The sequence below is a fragment of the Copadichromis virginalis genome, linkage group LG18 (assembly GCF_057382275.1).
Source record: "Copadichromis virginalis isolate Kocher_CV1m ecotype Utaka linkage group LG18, C_Virginalis_male_GT1.1, whole genome shotgun sequence".
Lineage (NCBI taxonomy): Eukaryota > Metazoa > Chordata > Actinopteri > Cichliformes > Cichlidae > Copadichromis > Copadichromis virginalis.
Window position 1 is genome coordinate 6,124,407 of NC_140635.1, and position 16,935 is coordinate 6,141,341.

General features: G+C 40.7%; 2 protein-coding genes across 2 annotated transcripts; both read right to left on the reverse strand.

Moving 5' to 3' along the window:
- Positions 1-1,378: 1,378 nt before the first annotated feature.
- LOC146687118 (tripartite motif-containing protein 16-like) lies at positions 1,379-3,371 on the reverse strand. The gene has a single exon (XM_085438585.1). The coding sequence runs from the start codon at positions 3,354-3,356 to the stop codon at positions 1,710-1,712; it is 1,647 nt and encodes a 548-aa protein (XP_085294711.1). The 5' UTR covers positions 3,357-3,371; the 3' UTR covers positions 1,379-1,709.
- Positions 3,372-12,647: 9,276 nt separating this feature from the next.
- Positions 12,648-14,683, reverse strand: LOC146687119 (tripartite motif-containing protein 16-like). The gene has a single exon (XM_085438584.1). The coding sequence runs from the start codon at positions 14,640-14,642 to the stop codon at positions 12,981-12,983; it is 1,662 nt and encodes a 553-aa protein (XP_085294710.1). The 5' UTR covers positions 14,643-14,683; the 3' UTR covers positions 12,648-12,980.
- Positions 14,684-16,935: the final 2,252 nt, after the last annotated feature.

Consider the following 16,935-nt stretch of genomic DNA (forward strand, 5'->3'; position numbering starts at 1 on the left):
ACAGTTTCCTGATTCATAATGGAAATAGATTTTAGACACAGGAGGAACACGCAGTGATCAGCAGGAGGAGCTTGGAGTCCAGTCTTCTTCACACTGAGGAGGGACATATATGCAGGAACAGTTGTTATAACTGTTACAACCACCAGATGGCGAAAGAGTCCCACTGCAACTTTAAGCCATGAAGGATGTGTCTTGATGTTTGCTTGTGATAAATGTGCTTTATGTGAGTCTTTTTCAGAGAGTAACAGTAATATGTCTGATTATATGTCTTTAATCAGTAAAGTCTCGCTTTGCTAGAAATCAATAAAGAATAAAGTTGTAAACATGCAGCTGTATGTTAGAAGTCAAAGGGTCCTTAAGTCTTCTGTAAATTGACGGGGATCAAATGAAGGACACAAGTATCTGTTCTTACTCTAATAAATGCTGCTTTAATATCCAACAGACTATTTTCCTTCCTCATCAGCAGTAAACAGCTCGACTGCGTCTGTGCATTTGTGTCCTCCATACTTGTTTCCACAGACATCTCAGGCTTGATGCCACGATGCAGTGTAGAAACCTGACAACCCTCTGACTCATGTTCAAATGTTCAAGGACATTTCTCAGGATCATGTATGACCCCTTTTTGACATTTGGACTTTCATTAATAATATTTGTGTTTCTGAGTCATTTTTGTGGAGACTTCTGTCCAACGTAGTGTCCAAATGAAGCCTGAAGCTTTTCTTCACCCTCTTGTCAGATGGTCAGCAACAAAACTCTGTTCCAACCAATGTCTGATAAGAGATGAGACACAGCAGCTGAGCAAATGATCATTTCATGCTGAAGACATCCTCAGACAGAATTAAACACATACATAAACACAGCCTGGTGCCAATAACACAGCTAATGACACTGCTGTATCACTGGCTTTACTGATTAAAGACCATATCTGAAGGAAATCTTTGAACACAACAGAAAGTGACCTTTTAAACCTGCGACACTGATGCTGCATTCAAGGACCATTAAAAACATCTGAAAGGACTTAAGAACATGAAGAAAATGTGACTTGTTTCTCTGTAATGAAGCTGTTTTAGTGAAGAAAGTTGAAAGGTCACAGAGCGACTGCTGAATCTTCTGCTCTAAACATGAACTCTGAACTTTGTGATGCTTCAGGAGGAAAACTGCTTCAGTTATTCTCTCAGATTAGTTTCATATTTTCTGCATCAGATTTGAGTGAGATCCTGGAATGAAGACAGAAGAAAAAACTTTGTTCAAAGTTTGATTTATAGTCAAACCTTCCAGTTTATTCACACAATAAAACATCAACACAATATATGAAGTCATTCATTACAATCACAGTTTTTCCTCATTTGTTTGATAATTTTGACAAAAACAAACACACACACACACATGGTCTGCCATACTCATAAAGAGAAATGTCGACATTTTTCAATACAAATATTCCAGAAACATTTAGAGGATAGAGAAGTTTACATTTTGATGTGGAGAAATATTTTAGTAAATCAAAATGATGATGAGCAGTGATAGCCTCCATAAACAGTCACAGGAAAGATCTCCTTTAAAAACTCAGAAACATCAAGAGAACAACTAGAAGATGTGGAGGTACCACCCATAATGTTTGACTGACAGCTGATCTCTGTGCAGAAATGATGGAGAGAAAATAAAATGAAACTAAAATACAGATTTAAACCCACAATATGAAAGACTTCAGTCTATTTGAGCTTAATCAACTCAGCAGTATCTTCAAGTCCACTATAGTAAACCCTCAGTCCAGCATAGAGCGGCTGAGTGAATGTGGTCTGGACTCTGTGGAGGAGAGTCATGGTTTCAGAGACGCTGTAGAAGGACAAAATACCTGCTCTGTGATCCAGGTACACTCCTACTCTGGAGGAACGAGGACCTGAGACACGAGTTTGGATGTTGTTGTACCAAAATGTAAAACTGTTGTTGTCACAATCTAATGACCAAGATTTGTCATTATGTCCAAATACACACTCACTCCCTGCTCTGCTGATATTCTTGTATGCGACTGCTACATAAGCTCCTCCCCCTCTCCACTCCACCTCCCAGTAACAACGTCCAGTCAGACTCTCTCTACTCAGGACCTGACGCCTGTTAGTGAATCTGTCTGGATGATCAGAATAAGACTGTTGTTGATTCATTAATGTTACTCTTCTGTTCCCCTCTGATAATAACAGCCATGTGTTTGCTGTGTTTGGATCCAGTGTGATTTCACGCGAATATTTTAAGAACTCAGCTCTGGTCTTTGGCTCTGGCTCCACTTCAGTGACTGTCAGTGAGATGTTTGTCCATTGTTCTCTCAGAATGTCCTGTAGTTTATCTCTGACCTCTGACACAGCTGCTGTCACATCCTCAAAGTAGCTCAGAGGACGGATATTGATGCTGGATGAGTCTGTAGACTCACAGAGTGCTGACAGTGAGGGGTAGTTGTGTAGAAACTGGATGTGATCCTCTGTGTGTGAGAGCTGCTTCAGCTCAGCATCTTTCCTCTTCAGCTCAGTGATCTCCTGCTCCAGCTTCTCCTGAAGCTCTTTGACTCGACTCACTTCAGTTTCCTGCTGGGATCTGATCTGCTGCTTCACATCAGAGCTTCTTTTCTGGATGAGATGGATCAGCTCAGTGAAGATCTTCTCACTGTGCTCCACTGTTTGATCAGCAGACTGATTGATGGCCTCCACCTCCTGTTGAAGCAGCTTCACATCTTTCTCTCTGTCCTGGATTCTCTGCTGGATGTTTTGTCGACTCACCTCCAGCTCTCTCTGCCTCTCAGTCCTTTCTGCTGCAGCTGAGACTGTGTCGTGGCCTTTATGTTCATCCACAGAGCAGAGATAACAGATACTCTGCTGATCAGTACGGCAGAACATCTTCATCACCTCATCATGACGAGAGCAGATGTTCTCCTGGAGCTTCTTGGAGGGCTCCACCAGCTTGTGTTTCTTTAATGGAGCCACATCATAATGAGTCTGAAGGTGTTTCTCACAGTAAGATGCCAGACAGACTAAACAGGACTTGAAGGCTTTCATTTTTCTTCCAGTGCAGACATCACAGGCCACATCTTCAGGTCCAGCATAGCAGTGATCAGCAGGAGCAGCTTGGAGTCCAGTCTTCTTCAGCTCCTCCACTAAATCTGCTAACATGGTGTTTTTCTCCAGGACAGGCCTCGCTGTGAAAGTCCTCCGGCACTGAGGGCAGCTGTAGATTTTCTTCTTTTCCTCTTCATCCCAGAAGCTTTTAATACAGTTCATGCAGTAGCTGTGTCCACAGGGAATAGTCACCGGATCCTTCAGTAGATCCAAACAGACTGAACAGCAGATTTTTATTTGATCCATTTGATTCATGTGCTGTGCCGTTTCACCGTCTCTCAGTGACTGTCAGACAGTTTCACTTCCTCTGAACAGAAACAACCTTTGCACTCTGAAGGGAAACAGATCTCTGCTCTTGTTCACCTCCTACAGGAAATGAGGCTCACCAGCAACTGCATTTACACCATGTTGTTTAGACCCATCCTGATACAGACACATCTGTGAAGGGAGGCACTAAAGAAATATTCTTACAGAGCGACCAAGAGCCAATCACATGATGCAGGGTGTGGTATGTTTGGTTACAACATGCAGTAACAAGTCTGACCCAGGCAAACTGGTTTAAACTGTTAAAATTAGTTTCAACTGGGTCAGCCCAGTTTAACTTTTCTTGAGTTATGACAGTCAACACTCAGCGAGTTCATTTTATATTTCAAAAAGTTCAGCAAAGTTTAGGATGCTGTGATGAATAAAAATAAATCAAACTTTATATTTTGACATTTTCTAATCTTAGTTCATTCTCACACTTACAGAATGATGCATGGGAACAACTGACTCCACTAAATCAAACCTATGTTCAAATGAGATTATGATCATTAAATAGTAACAAATATTTAAATTTAGCAACAACAAATGCAGATCGGTCCATAATGTTTACAAAAACAAACAAACAAACATTATTTTGTAGTTTTTCCTGTGTACACAGTCACAGTGGAGTTTAAAAGAAAACATCAAGATGTGCTCGAAAGGAAAATTTTGAAGTTTAATTCAAAGGTTGTAGTAAAATTTTTGCCTGAACTGTTTAGTAATTTTTCACAAAGTGTCCATGTCAGTAATTCATTCAAATGTATTTTGGTCTTAAACTAATCCAGTAAATGTAACTTTTTCTCACCTACTTAATCGAGTATTTTAGTTGTTGTCAGGGATCCTGGGTCTGAGCGACCCAGGATCCCTGAGCGGTAATGGACTAATATTATAATATATATTTTGTAGTGCTGTCCCTCATTCTCCCTGCTTGGATGTGTGTGTATGTGTTTCTGCGGGCACCTTCAGGCCTGGTGGGTGTGGCCCTGCTGGTGGACTGGCCACACCCGAAGCCACACACCTGCTGCTGATCAGTCCTCGTCGGGGGAGCTACTTAAGAGAGTCTTGGAGCTCCCAGCGACGCCGGATCATTTTGTGAGACTTCCCGGCAGTTCTCCAGCTGGTCTGTCTGTGAGTGTGAGCTTACCAAGTGAACTGAGGGTACTAACTACTGCCTCTAGGATTGCTGGAAGAGAGGGCAGCAGACACAGAGTGTACTGGCACGAGGGAGCAGACACATGAGCACAAACACTGGGAGAAGACACGGAGTGGAAGTCGGGAGCACACGGGGATGTATTATTGTTGTGTATCAGTTCCATCACTGTAAATAAACGCACTGCTTGTACATAGAGCACCGCGCCTGGGTCCTCCTTCCCCACACCCCCCACGGTTTGCCATGCCAAATTGTGACAGTTGTTTAACTGTCATTGTAACTAAACTGAACATCCAAAGCTTTTCTCACTGCAGTTTTGTTGTGCAGTTATAGCAGCACTTTGAATCATCCACACTTTTATAGAACTGTCTGTTGAATTGTTGTTTTGTTTCGTGCGATGCTTGCTTTTATTTAAACATTGATGATAATTTGATATATTTGATTATTTATTACTGGTGCAAAGAATTCATTTCTTCATGGTGCAAATATATAGTAGACTCAGGAGTTTAACTCAGTTTTCTTGGCCTTTGTTTATCGTTTCATTTAAAATCTTAATGGGTAAAGATCATCATAATTACATATGAAATTATATGTGCAAATTATATGTTCCATTACACTATTAACAGCACAGATTATACAGCAAACATCAGATTCATAGATGGAGCCAGAGGCTAAATGACTGTTCAGTCCTCTTTAGGAAACGATCTTCATATGACGACAAACACGACAACAATCAGCTGTCAAACTGTACAAGAAGTTCACAGTAATGTAAAAGAAGTTATATCACTTTATTTTTAAATGTACGCACTCAGGGTCAGGACTGAAGACACTGATCGAGAAAATACTCTAAATATAAATATTCACCTAAACATTCAAAATTATTCAATTGCATGAAATGAAATATGAACTCTCTACAATACTGGCTTCTGATTGGTTGAAAAAGCAGGTGCTGAACTTCAGAAGAGCTAAACCTGCAATACTGTGTAAAACCAGAGTGGATGCTGCCCTCTGACCTTTCAGAAGTACGATCTTTTTATGACACAGAGGCAGAGTTATTATTCATCACTTTAAAGATGATATTCGTTACATGTTCTTCACTCGTTGTCTAGTAAAGTCCAGAGAATGAGACACATGATTTCAAAACATACAGCTGCATGTTAGAGATCACAGAGTTCTTCAGTCTTATGAGAACTCATGGAGACTAAATGTCAGACACATCAACAGTAAATGTCGTTCCTCCCCCCGTCAGTTTGTGTCCTCCACACTTGTTTACACAAACATCTGAGGTTTGAACAGTGTGTAAAACCACATGTTACAAAGCTGCTGAGCTACTGAATACTGGAATATTTCATTCAATATCACCATCTGACCAAAGGACAAACACAGAGAGGATTAGAGCGCCAAACTTTGTTTCAAACTGTTTCCGATTTTAGAGGCAAAAAGCAGAATTTCTACCTGGACAAAGAAATCAAAGCAGGAGAAAAACAAGCTTTTTACATTTATTCAAAGGCATTATGTGAATGTACTCTGAGCCACAGCCTCCTAAAGTAAAGACATTTGATCATCTAAACCAGACAGAGTCATGTTTTCAGCAGTGTCTGTGTCCTCCATATAGACCATGCCATGGTCCACCTAGGGTGACCAGGTGTCTGACTTTATGTGGGACTACACAGCGCTCAGTCCTTGTTTACCTGTGCCACACACACATTGAGCCAATGTCCAGTTTTTTTATTGACTCTAGTTTCTGTCGATCGGTAGGCCCACAAAAAAAACCCTGTACAGGAAGTAGATTTCATCTCTCTGATAAAAGGAGTTCTAATCCCTGATCCTATGAGTCTGACCCAGTAGATGATATTGATATGATCATATTTATGCCTTTGTTGTTTCACAAAGGGTTAAAAACATTCACAGGTTGGACTGTGGTTCTCCTTTTAGCGTCTCTGCTGGAATTTTAACTGTGAACCTCTTAGATCCAAACTTCTGAACTGCTCATCTCACAGAGGACAAAAGGGAAGAACTCCGAATCTCTTCTTCACCTCACTTTTATACCTGCTCACCCTTTCTCCCCCCTTCCCTCACTGGACGTCACATCTTCACACTTGGGCCAATCAGGTTGTTGACATTTGATCATCTGATGTGCACCCACACCTCATCTCTCTCTCTCTCTCTGACTTACAAGATTTAACACAAAGTTTAAACTTTAAAATCACTTCATTACATTTTCTTTGTTATTCTTAACACAGAAAATTCACATTCAAAAACTTAACACAGAATAAAACAGAGTAGCCAGTAGTGGGACATGGTTCCAGCAACTCTGATGGTGACGGCCCGTTTGAAGCTGAAGCTCCGGCACGTGTGTCAAAAAATCAACACACTGCTTCAGAAACGCTGTGCTGAGGCTTGGTTTGACTGAACAGAGTCACGTGATCAATGACGACTGAAGCTTCATTCAGCACGTCACTGCTTCAGTACCTGATTCAATGATTTATAAGGAATTGAACCATTGGTGGGATTTTTGCCGTGTTTTGGTGATTTTGTGTGAGCGAATCAGTGTGTGACATAATTATAGACATGGAGCCAGGAAGAGAGGACGCTCTGCCTGTTCCTGAATAAAAACCAGTTCATCAGCATTTCTGCTCCCAGGTCTAAAATGTACATAAGAAATATGATGTACACATAATTATAATGATATAACTTATAGTATATTATATATAAACGTACCAGTCTGCTGGTTAATTACATAATCAGGTGGAGGCAGTGACCTCACAACCTCCTATAAGCTTTAAGTTAAGGTTACTTTATTTATACCCACAGGTAAATTTGCTTTACAGAACAATGATAGCATTTGGCCTCCCTTCACAAACACACACACCTAATGAAACCTGACAAAACACATATTTAGTAATTAAACAAAGTGAATCAAATCAAAAACAATTCTTCTTGAGTTCAGTGACAGCAGCAGGGACAAAGCTGTTTTTATAATGCTTTGTCCTGCATCTTGGAACTAGAAACCTCCGTCCTGAAGAAAGAAGCTAAATCCACCCCGTAGAGGATGGGAACCATTTTTAAGGATTGATTAAGCCATCTGTGGTACCTGTTTAGAGTACAGGGAGTCTAAACAGGCCTGTGACTCATCTATCAGACGACTGGACCATCTCACTAACTAATTCAGTCAATTTTTCTCTGTGACAGAGGTCTGACTGAACCATGGCACCAAACAAAAAGATAAAACAGACTCAATAAAAGAACAAGAAAACAAAGTTCAAATCTTTCGCTCAATGTGGAAATGAGCAAGTTTCCTGAGGCAGTAAAGGCACTGGTGACCCTTTTTACAGACCGATTTGCAATAAAAGTTCAGTTTTTCATTGATTATGGTCCCAAGATATTTATATGATTGCACTTGCTCTATTTTCTGACCTTTAATTAAAGTGACTCTGTGCCCATTTAGTTGTTTCCTAAAATCAATAACCATATCTTTTGTTTTAGATATGTTCAATTGGAGATAAGACTCCTCCCACCACTGAACAAACTAATCAATGATTGGACCGTGGTGAGTTTCACCCTCTTTCAGTAAGCTGACAATAACAAAGTCATCTGTAAATTTAATGATGGCCCTGTTTTCATATCTGCTCTGACACGTGTTTGTAAAGAGAATGAATAATAAGGGCGATAAGAGACACCCTGGAGGAGAAGCTGTGGAGGAGAACACTGGGTCAGACAGAACCCCATTTATTCTCACTCTTTGTGACCTGTCAGTTAAAAGATCTAAAATCCAGCAAACCAGGTTTTTCCTGATTTCAAACTCTTCTAAAAGTCTTTTCATTAAAATATGGGGCTGTATTGTATTAAAAGTAGAAGAAAAATCAATGAAAAGAAGTCTTGCAAAAGTCCCTTTACTCTCTACATGTTTAAGAATCAGATTTAGTCGAGTCAAAAGCGCGTCCTGCACTCCTCTGTTGGGCCTGCACGCAAACTGCATTGGATCCAGCTGATATTCAATCTCTTCCATAATCACATTTCTGAGGATTTTTTCAAAGACTTTCATGACAACTCAGGTGAGGCAACAGGCCTGAAGTCATTCAGGACGTTTGGACGACTAGATTTAGGGACATGAACGACGACAGCTTCCTTCCAAAGCGAGGGCACATTTTGTATTTGAAAGGATTTATTGAAAATAAGCTGAAATTTAGGACTGAGCTCTTTAGCACAAGATTTAATTAGGCGGCACTAATGTTATCAGGGCCCTGGCTCTTGTTCACATTAACTGTATGAAAGGCCTTTTGGACATCGCTGAGTTCAGTGATGAAGTGTTGAGTATCTTTCAGTTTCTGTTTCAGTTCAGAAGAACTAAAACGAGCATCAAGCATATTCAAATCTCTGTCTGACTTAAAACCGTCTACAATGATCTGACTGCTGCTCTGGGGATTTTGAAACCCTGATATGGTTTTCATACAAGTCCAGGCAGACCCAAAATCTTTTGCTGCAAATTTTCTTTCAAGAAGGTTTTTGTAGATCTGTTTTGCTTTCAAGAGCTCGATTTTCAAGTCTTTGGTGACTGCCTGAAAGTCAGTAACAGCCCCCTCTTTAAAAGCCTGTCTCTTTTTCCTTGAACAGGATTTGATGCATTTGGTGACCCATGGCTTATTGTTAGGGTACACTTTAGCACGCTTAAGGGGTATAATCATGTCTTTACAAAAACTGCATATGAGCTAACATCCACCAAAGCATCAAGACTGAATAAAAACTTCCCAATCTGTCAATTGAAAACATTCCTGCAAGGTAAGCACAGATTCTTCTGACCACATGATTGATTGATGATAACACAATTTTATCACCCCCCGAAAATTCATGTTCAAAGCAACATATCAGCCCGATATCACACAGAACTGTCACATGACATCAAACACAAGCTGTCAGCTCTGCAGAGTGGGCAATCATAATGAAGCAGTTCATTATAAGCTGCAGACTCAAGCTGCTCTTCATATATTTGTCCACCAGATGTCACCAAAGAGGACTGTGATGAAAGCTTCGAGTAATGAACCGTTTTTCATTACAAGCTTGGCCAACTGACTACAATCTACAATAAACTAATATGGCTTTTCAATCCTCTCTTCAATCACTTGGTACCACCAGGAACCTTTAAATGGGCACTCGAGCTGCCTGGAGACTGTTTTGTCGTGCACATCAGAGAAACCACAGGTAAGACAATCTTATCCAAAAGTTCAGTGTAACAGTATTGTTTTCCACCAGCTTAACCAAACTTCCCACACTAACTGAAATTTCTTTTCCCAGGCAAACATTAAAACAGCAGCAGCTGGAAAACTGGAAAACCTAAAGCCAAATAATCAATAAAACATAACAAACTTTTGTATGAGTGAGTATTGAGAAACTGAGCAGAATTAAATCTCAGAAAACATATATAAGTTCTGGTAACTGGCACATATTTATGTTTAATATGTTGTTTTATATTTTGATCAGTTTCAGGTGTTTGTGCGACTGTGTTAACCATCAGTAAAACCACATATAAATCACACTTCTGTGTTTAACAATTACAACACTTGATGCTGTTTTTCTGATTCAGGATTATGTGTGTGATGAGTCGGCCACACAGTTCTTATCTTTCTGCTTCAGACACACACAAAACTGCCGAGGTTGAAGCTTCAGTCTCTTTCTACCCCAGGTCTCACCACATTTCCAAAATGTAAACTCTGAGTCTCATAAGAAATGTGGTTCAAAAAGATGTGCTGATCTATGAATGCATCCTTACTGAAAGCTAAAGATGTCCAGCAGACAAAAACAGCAGCTGAATGAACAGTTATCATGAGCGAGTGTACAAACACTATCACAGGAAATAACAGAAATAAACTGTAGTTTCCATTTATACCTGTAGTATTTTTTCAGCTCCATGTCATCTTCCAATATGTCAAAATATGATTTCATTGTATCTTAAACAAATACAAACTTCTTTCTTCCCCCCAGAGAGCCAACAGTTTACTATCAGAACTGAGGCTGATCATTAACAGGGAGCAGCAGGTAACAAGGTCATCAGCAGTGGAGGAAAGTATGGAAGTAATACTCAGCTTCATATTTGAAGATACTCGAGTATCTTAGCTGCAGGTCTGGAACAATGGTTTTATTTCCTTTCCCATTAAACATCTCACACAGCCCCTCATCTGTGACCCTTAGCAAACCCACTGGATATCTACCTGCACATAAAGGAGATCAGATCAGTTCCATCTAGACCAGCTGTAACAGGAAAATGCTGCTTACACTTTGATGCATCACTTTCAGTTTGTCATATAAGACAATATATCAGATTGAGGCATTATTTTCCTGCAGTGAGTAAATCTACTTTGTACTTTACTCTTTTCTTTTAGGTAAAGGCTCTAAACAGTACTTGTACACTGTGGAAATCCCATAAGAACGTCTCCTGAACTCTGAAAAATAACAAAACAAAGACTAAAAGGAGGTCATGGGTGCTGATGATGATGATGATGATGATGATGAGGAGGAGTAGCATGCATTTAAAAAGTGACTGATGTCCTAGAATACAACAGAACAGTGTCTCTACAAACTTATGAAAACATGACAGTCTTGCATTAGTTTGTATTCTTATGATTTCAAAAAACGAGGGAAAAATCTCCTTGAAATGCACAATTCCTTTTTGTTATTTCTTAGTGTGTGACGTATTTTATTGGCTTTATGATTGGTGCAAACAGTTTCCTGATTCATAATGGAAATAGATTTTAGACACAGGAGGAACACGCAGTGATCAGCAGGAGCAGCTTGGAGTCCAGTCTTCTTCACACTGAGGAGGGACATATATGCAGGAACAGTTGTCATAACTGTTACAACCACCAGATGGCGAAAGAGTCCCACTGCAACTTTAAGCCATGAAGGATGTGTCTTGATGTTTGCTTGTGATAAATCTGCTTTATGTGAGTCTTTTTCAGAAAGTAACAGTAACATGTCTGATTATATATCTTTAATCAGTAAAGTCTCGCTTTGCTAGAGATCAATAAATAATAAAATTGTAAACATGCAGCTGTATGTTAGAAGTCAAAGGGTCCTTAAGTCTTCTGTAAATTGACAGGGATCAAATGAAGGACACAAGTATCTGTTCTTACTCTAATAAATGCTGCTTTAATATCCAACAGACTATTTTCCTTCCTCATCAGCAGTAAACAGCTCGACTGCGTCTGTGCATTTGTGTCCTCCATACTTGTTTCCACAGACATCTCAGGCTTGATGCCACGATGCAGTGTAGAAACCTGACAACCCTCTGACTCATGTTCAAATGTTCAAGGACATTTCTCAGCATCATGTATGACCCCTTTTTGACATTTGGACTTTCATTGATAATATTTGTGTTTCTGAGTCATTTTTGTGGAGACTTCTGTCCAACGTAGTGTCCAAATGAAGCCTGAAGCTTTTCTTCACCCTCTTGTCAGATGGTCAGCAACAAAACTCTGTTCCAACCAATGTCTGATAAGAGATGAGACACAGCAGCTGAGCAAATGATCATTTCATGCTGAAGACATCCTCAGACAGAATTAAATACATACATAAACACAGCCTGGTGCCAATAACACAGCTAATGACACTGCTGTATCACTGGCTTTACTGATTAAAGACCATATCTGAAGGAAATCTTTGAACACAACAGAAAGTGACCTTTTAAACCTGCGACACTGGTGCTGCATTCAAGGACCATTAAAAACATTTGAAAGGACTTAAGAACATCAAGAAAATGTGACTTGTTTCTCTGTAATGAAGCTGTTTTAGTGAAGAAAGTTGAAAGGTCACAGAGCGACTGCTGAATCTTCTGCTCTAAACATGAACTCTGAACTTTGTGATGCTTCAGGAGGAAAACTGCTTCAGTTATTCTCTCAGATTAGTTTCATATTTTCTGCATCAGATTTGAGTGAGATCCTGGAATGAAGACAGAAGAAAAGACTTTGTTCAAAGTTTGATTTATAGTCAAACCTTCCAGTTTATTCACACAATAAAACATCAACACAATATATGAATTCATTCATTAAAATCACAGTTTTTCCTCATTTCTTTGATGATTTTGACAAAAACAAACACAAACACACACACATGGTCTGCCATACTCATAAAGAGAAATGTCGACATTGTTCAATACAAATATTCCAGAAACATTTAGAGGATAGAGAAGTTTACATTTTCATGTGGAGAAATATTTTAGTAAATCAAAATGATGATGAGCAGTGATAGCCTCCATAAACAGTCACAGGAAAGATCTCCTTTAAAAACTCAGAAACATCAAGAGAACAACTAGAAGATGTGGAGGTACCACCCATAATGTTTGACTGACAGCTGATCTCTGTGCAGAAATGATGGAGAGCAAATAAAATGAAACTAAAATACAGATTTAAACCCACAATATGAAAGACTTCAGTCTATTTGAGCTTAATCAACTCAGCTGTGTCTCCATAATTATAGTAAAGCCAAAGTCCAGCATAGAGCGGCTGAGTGAATGTGGTCTGGACTCTGTGGAGGAGAGTCATGGTTTCAGAGACACTGTAGAAGGACAAAATACCTGCTCTGTGATCCAGGTACACTCCTACTCTGGAGGAACGAGGACCTGAGACACGAGTTTGGATGTTGTTGTACCAAAATGTAAAACTGTTGTTGTAACACTCTAATGACCAAGATTTGTCATTACGTGCAAATCTACAATCACTCCCTGTTCTGCTGATATTCTTGTATGCGACTGCTACATCAACTCCTCCCCCTCTCCACTCCACCTCCCAGTAACAACGTCCAGTCAGACTCTCTCTACTCAGGACCGACCACGATCCAGTGAATCTGTCTGGATGATCAGAATAAGACTGTTGTTGATACACTACTGTTACTTTTCTGTTCCCCTCTGATAATAACAGCTGTTTGTACGCTGTGTTTGGATCCAGTGTGATTTCACATGAATATTTTAAGAATCCAGCTCTGGTCTTTGGCTCTGGTGGGTCTGACAGTAAAACATCCACTTCAGTGACTGTCAGTGAGATGTTTGTCCATTCCTCTCTCAGAATGTCCTGTAGTTTATCTCTGACCTCTGACACAGCTGCTGTCACATCCTCAAAATACCTCAGAGGACGGATATTGATGCAGGATAAGTCTGTAGACTCGATGAGTGCTGACAGTGAGGGGTAGTTGTGTAGAAACTGGATGTGATCCTCTGTGTGTGAGAGCTGCTTCAGCTCAGCATCTTTCCTCTTCAGCTCAGTGATCTCCTGCTCCAGCTTCTCCTGAAGCTCTTTGACTCGACTCACTTCAGTTTCCTGCTGGGATCTGATCTGCTGCTTCACATCAGAGCTTCTTTTCTGGATGAGATGGATCAGCTCAGTGAAGATCTTCTCACTGTGCTCCACTGTTTGATCAGCAGACTGATTGATGGCCTCCACCTCCTGTTGAAGCAGCTTCACATCTTTCTCTCTGTCCTGGATTCTCTGCTGGATGTTTTGTCGACTCACCTCCAGCTCTCTCTGCCTCTCAGTCCTTTCTGCTGCAGCTGAGACTGTGTCGTGGCCTTTATGTTCATCCACAGGGCAGAGATAACAGATACTCTGCTGATCAGTACGGCAGAACATCTTCATCACCTCATCATGACGAGAGCAGATGTTCTCCTGGAGCTTCTTGGAGGGCTCCACCAGCTTGTGTTTCTTTAATTGAACCACATCATAATGTGGCTGAAGGTGTTTCTCACAGTAAGAGACCAAACACACTAGACAGGATTTCACAGCCTTTAGCTTCATGCCAGAGCACAGATCACAGGCCACATCTTCAGGTCCAGCATAGCAGTGATCAGCAGGAGCAGCTTGGAGTCCAGTCTTCTTCAGCTCCTCCACTAAATCTGCTAACATGGTGTTTTTCTCCAGGACAGGCCTCGCTGTGAAAGTCCTCCGGCACTGAGGGCAGCTGTAGATTTTCTTCTTTTCCTCTTCATCCCAGAAGCTTTTAATACAGTTCATGCAGTAGCTGTGTCCACAGGGAATAGTCACCGGATCCTTCAGTAGATCCAAACAGACTGAACAGCAGATTTTTGTTTGATCCATTTGATTCATGTGCTGTGCCGTTTCACCGTCTCTCAGTGACTGTCCGACAGTTTCACTTCCTCTGAACAGAAACAACCTCTGTGCTCTGAAGGGAAACAGATCTCTGCTCTTGTTCACCTCCTACAGGAAATGAGGCTCACCAGCAACTGCATTTACACCATGTTGTTTAGACCCATCCTGATACAGACACATCTGTGAAGGGAGGCACTAAAGAAATATTCTTACAGAGCGACCAAGAGCCAATCAGTTGATACAGGGTGTGGTATGTTTGGTTACAGCATGCAGTAACAAGTCTGACCCAGTTAAAGTTTAACAATTCATTTATTCATAGTGCAAATATATAGTAGACTCAGGAGTTTAACTCAGTTTTCTTGGCCTTTGTTTATCGTTCATTTAACACTAGGAGTCCCAGGCTTCTACCTTTCTACCTTTAAAACCCGCCACCAGCCAAATGGCTGGTAGGCTTTTAGCTAAGCTTTAGCTTCAGCCAAGTGGAAGCTAAATTGGCTAGTCATTCATATGTAAATTGGGTTGTTAGCTGGGAATTCTGGAGGGAGGGGAGTGGGGGTGTGTGGATGAGGGGGTGGGGGAGCTGCTAAAAGCTGTGAACTTCCTTTTGTGTTTCATCTTGATGCATTCTCAATCATCCAGGGAAATAAATCTCCAAAAGTCACCAACTTGGAGTGTTTCAGTTTGCCATCTTAGGGAGAAATCAACACACATGGGTGTAGGTCCTTTGTTGCTGAGATTTATTGATAAAAACAGTACAAAAAACCAACCATTTGTACACATATTTACAAATAAGAAGTTCAAGTTCAAAAGAACTGAATTTAATATTGGTTTCATGTCTTTACCGGATGAGCTAAACAAATTCTTCGCTCGCTTTGAGGCACAGACCTTCATCCCCGCACAGAGGACCCCCCCAACGATCGGGTGGTGAGACTATCCCCAGACAGTGTGTGGACGTCCCTTTAAGAGAGAGCTTCACTGCTAAGCTCTCATCTGTGTGGGTGTCACGGTTCGCTTGAGGACTCACACGCAGGACTCAGAGGCACAGTCAGTATTTATTACAGTTCCACCAGGTGTATATACAAACAGTGCAGGGGATAGTGCTATATACAAAGCGGTGACAGGGAAAAGGCTCCGGGGAAATCCAGGTAGGGAAAAGACACTTGCTCCTCTCCAAACACTCACACAAAAAGGGAATCCGCTCGGGGAATGCAGAGTCGGGTCCAGGGGATCTATGTACAGAAGGAAACACACGTTAGAGGTTTTGCACAGGGAAGCAAAAGAGAACTTGCTCAGAGCCGGGCTGCACTGACGCGAGTCACACACAACGATCCAGCGATGAGTAGAAGCCACTCCCTGGCTTAAATGCTGGCTGCACTGATGAGGCCCAGGTGTTTCCTCTTCAGAGGGGCGTGGGCCGAGGGCGTGAACCCACCATGAGTTCCGCCCTGGCGAGAGAGCGAACACTACTAGTCAGCGGCCTGCTGATCCCCTGGCCGTGACAGTGGGGTTCAAATCCCTTATTCAGATTAAGATTTTATGTGACATTACATTGGCAAAAATTAAATTTACTTGAATAATGTGAGTATTGGAGTAAGTACTTGAGTAATTTTTGAATAACTTTAATTTTGTAATGTGCATATTTTATGAATAATGATGTTTCAATACTTTAATCTACTGAATAAGTAAGAATTAGACTTAATAATCTTTTTACTTTAAAAAGGGAAATTGTGTACAATCTTTTATTCTCCAGAATGCACATAATAAAAATGTTTTGGGGAATGTATATGCTTTTTAAAAACCAATTGCTTCTTACCTGATGCATGCTATAACTTTCAGCAAAACTGAACTAAAATTTGTTAACAAGCTTACCAAATAAGAAATGTTTTGTGAATTTTCTTTGCAGAGCGACTGGAAAGCCGGCTGTTATCAAAGCCCACATGCCCTAAAAAGGAGGGCGCGCTGGCCAGTAATGAGTTCATCACTAAGTTTAAGATAAGAGTTGATCAGAATAGAGGCGATGATGAAAGTCTGGAGCATCAGTTGGAGGCTGCCAACCTGTCTGATGAATCGTTCGAGGCCCAGACAGAAGTCAACGGACAAATATGATCACAGACATTTTAAAAACGCGAGTTGAGAGTTAAGGGGGAAAAATATTGTAATAATTGCACACTAAGATATAAAGTGATGGCAGCGAGCACAGTGTTGCAGGATTTAATTAAAAACACATCTGACTAAGACCAACTGAAATTTAGAGTTGTGTATAATAAAGTTTATTCATGATTAATAAAAC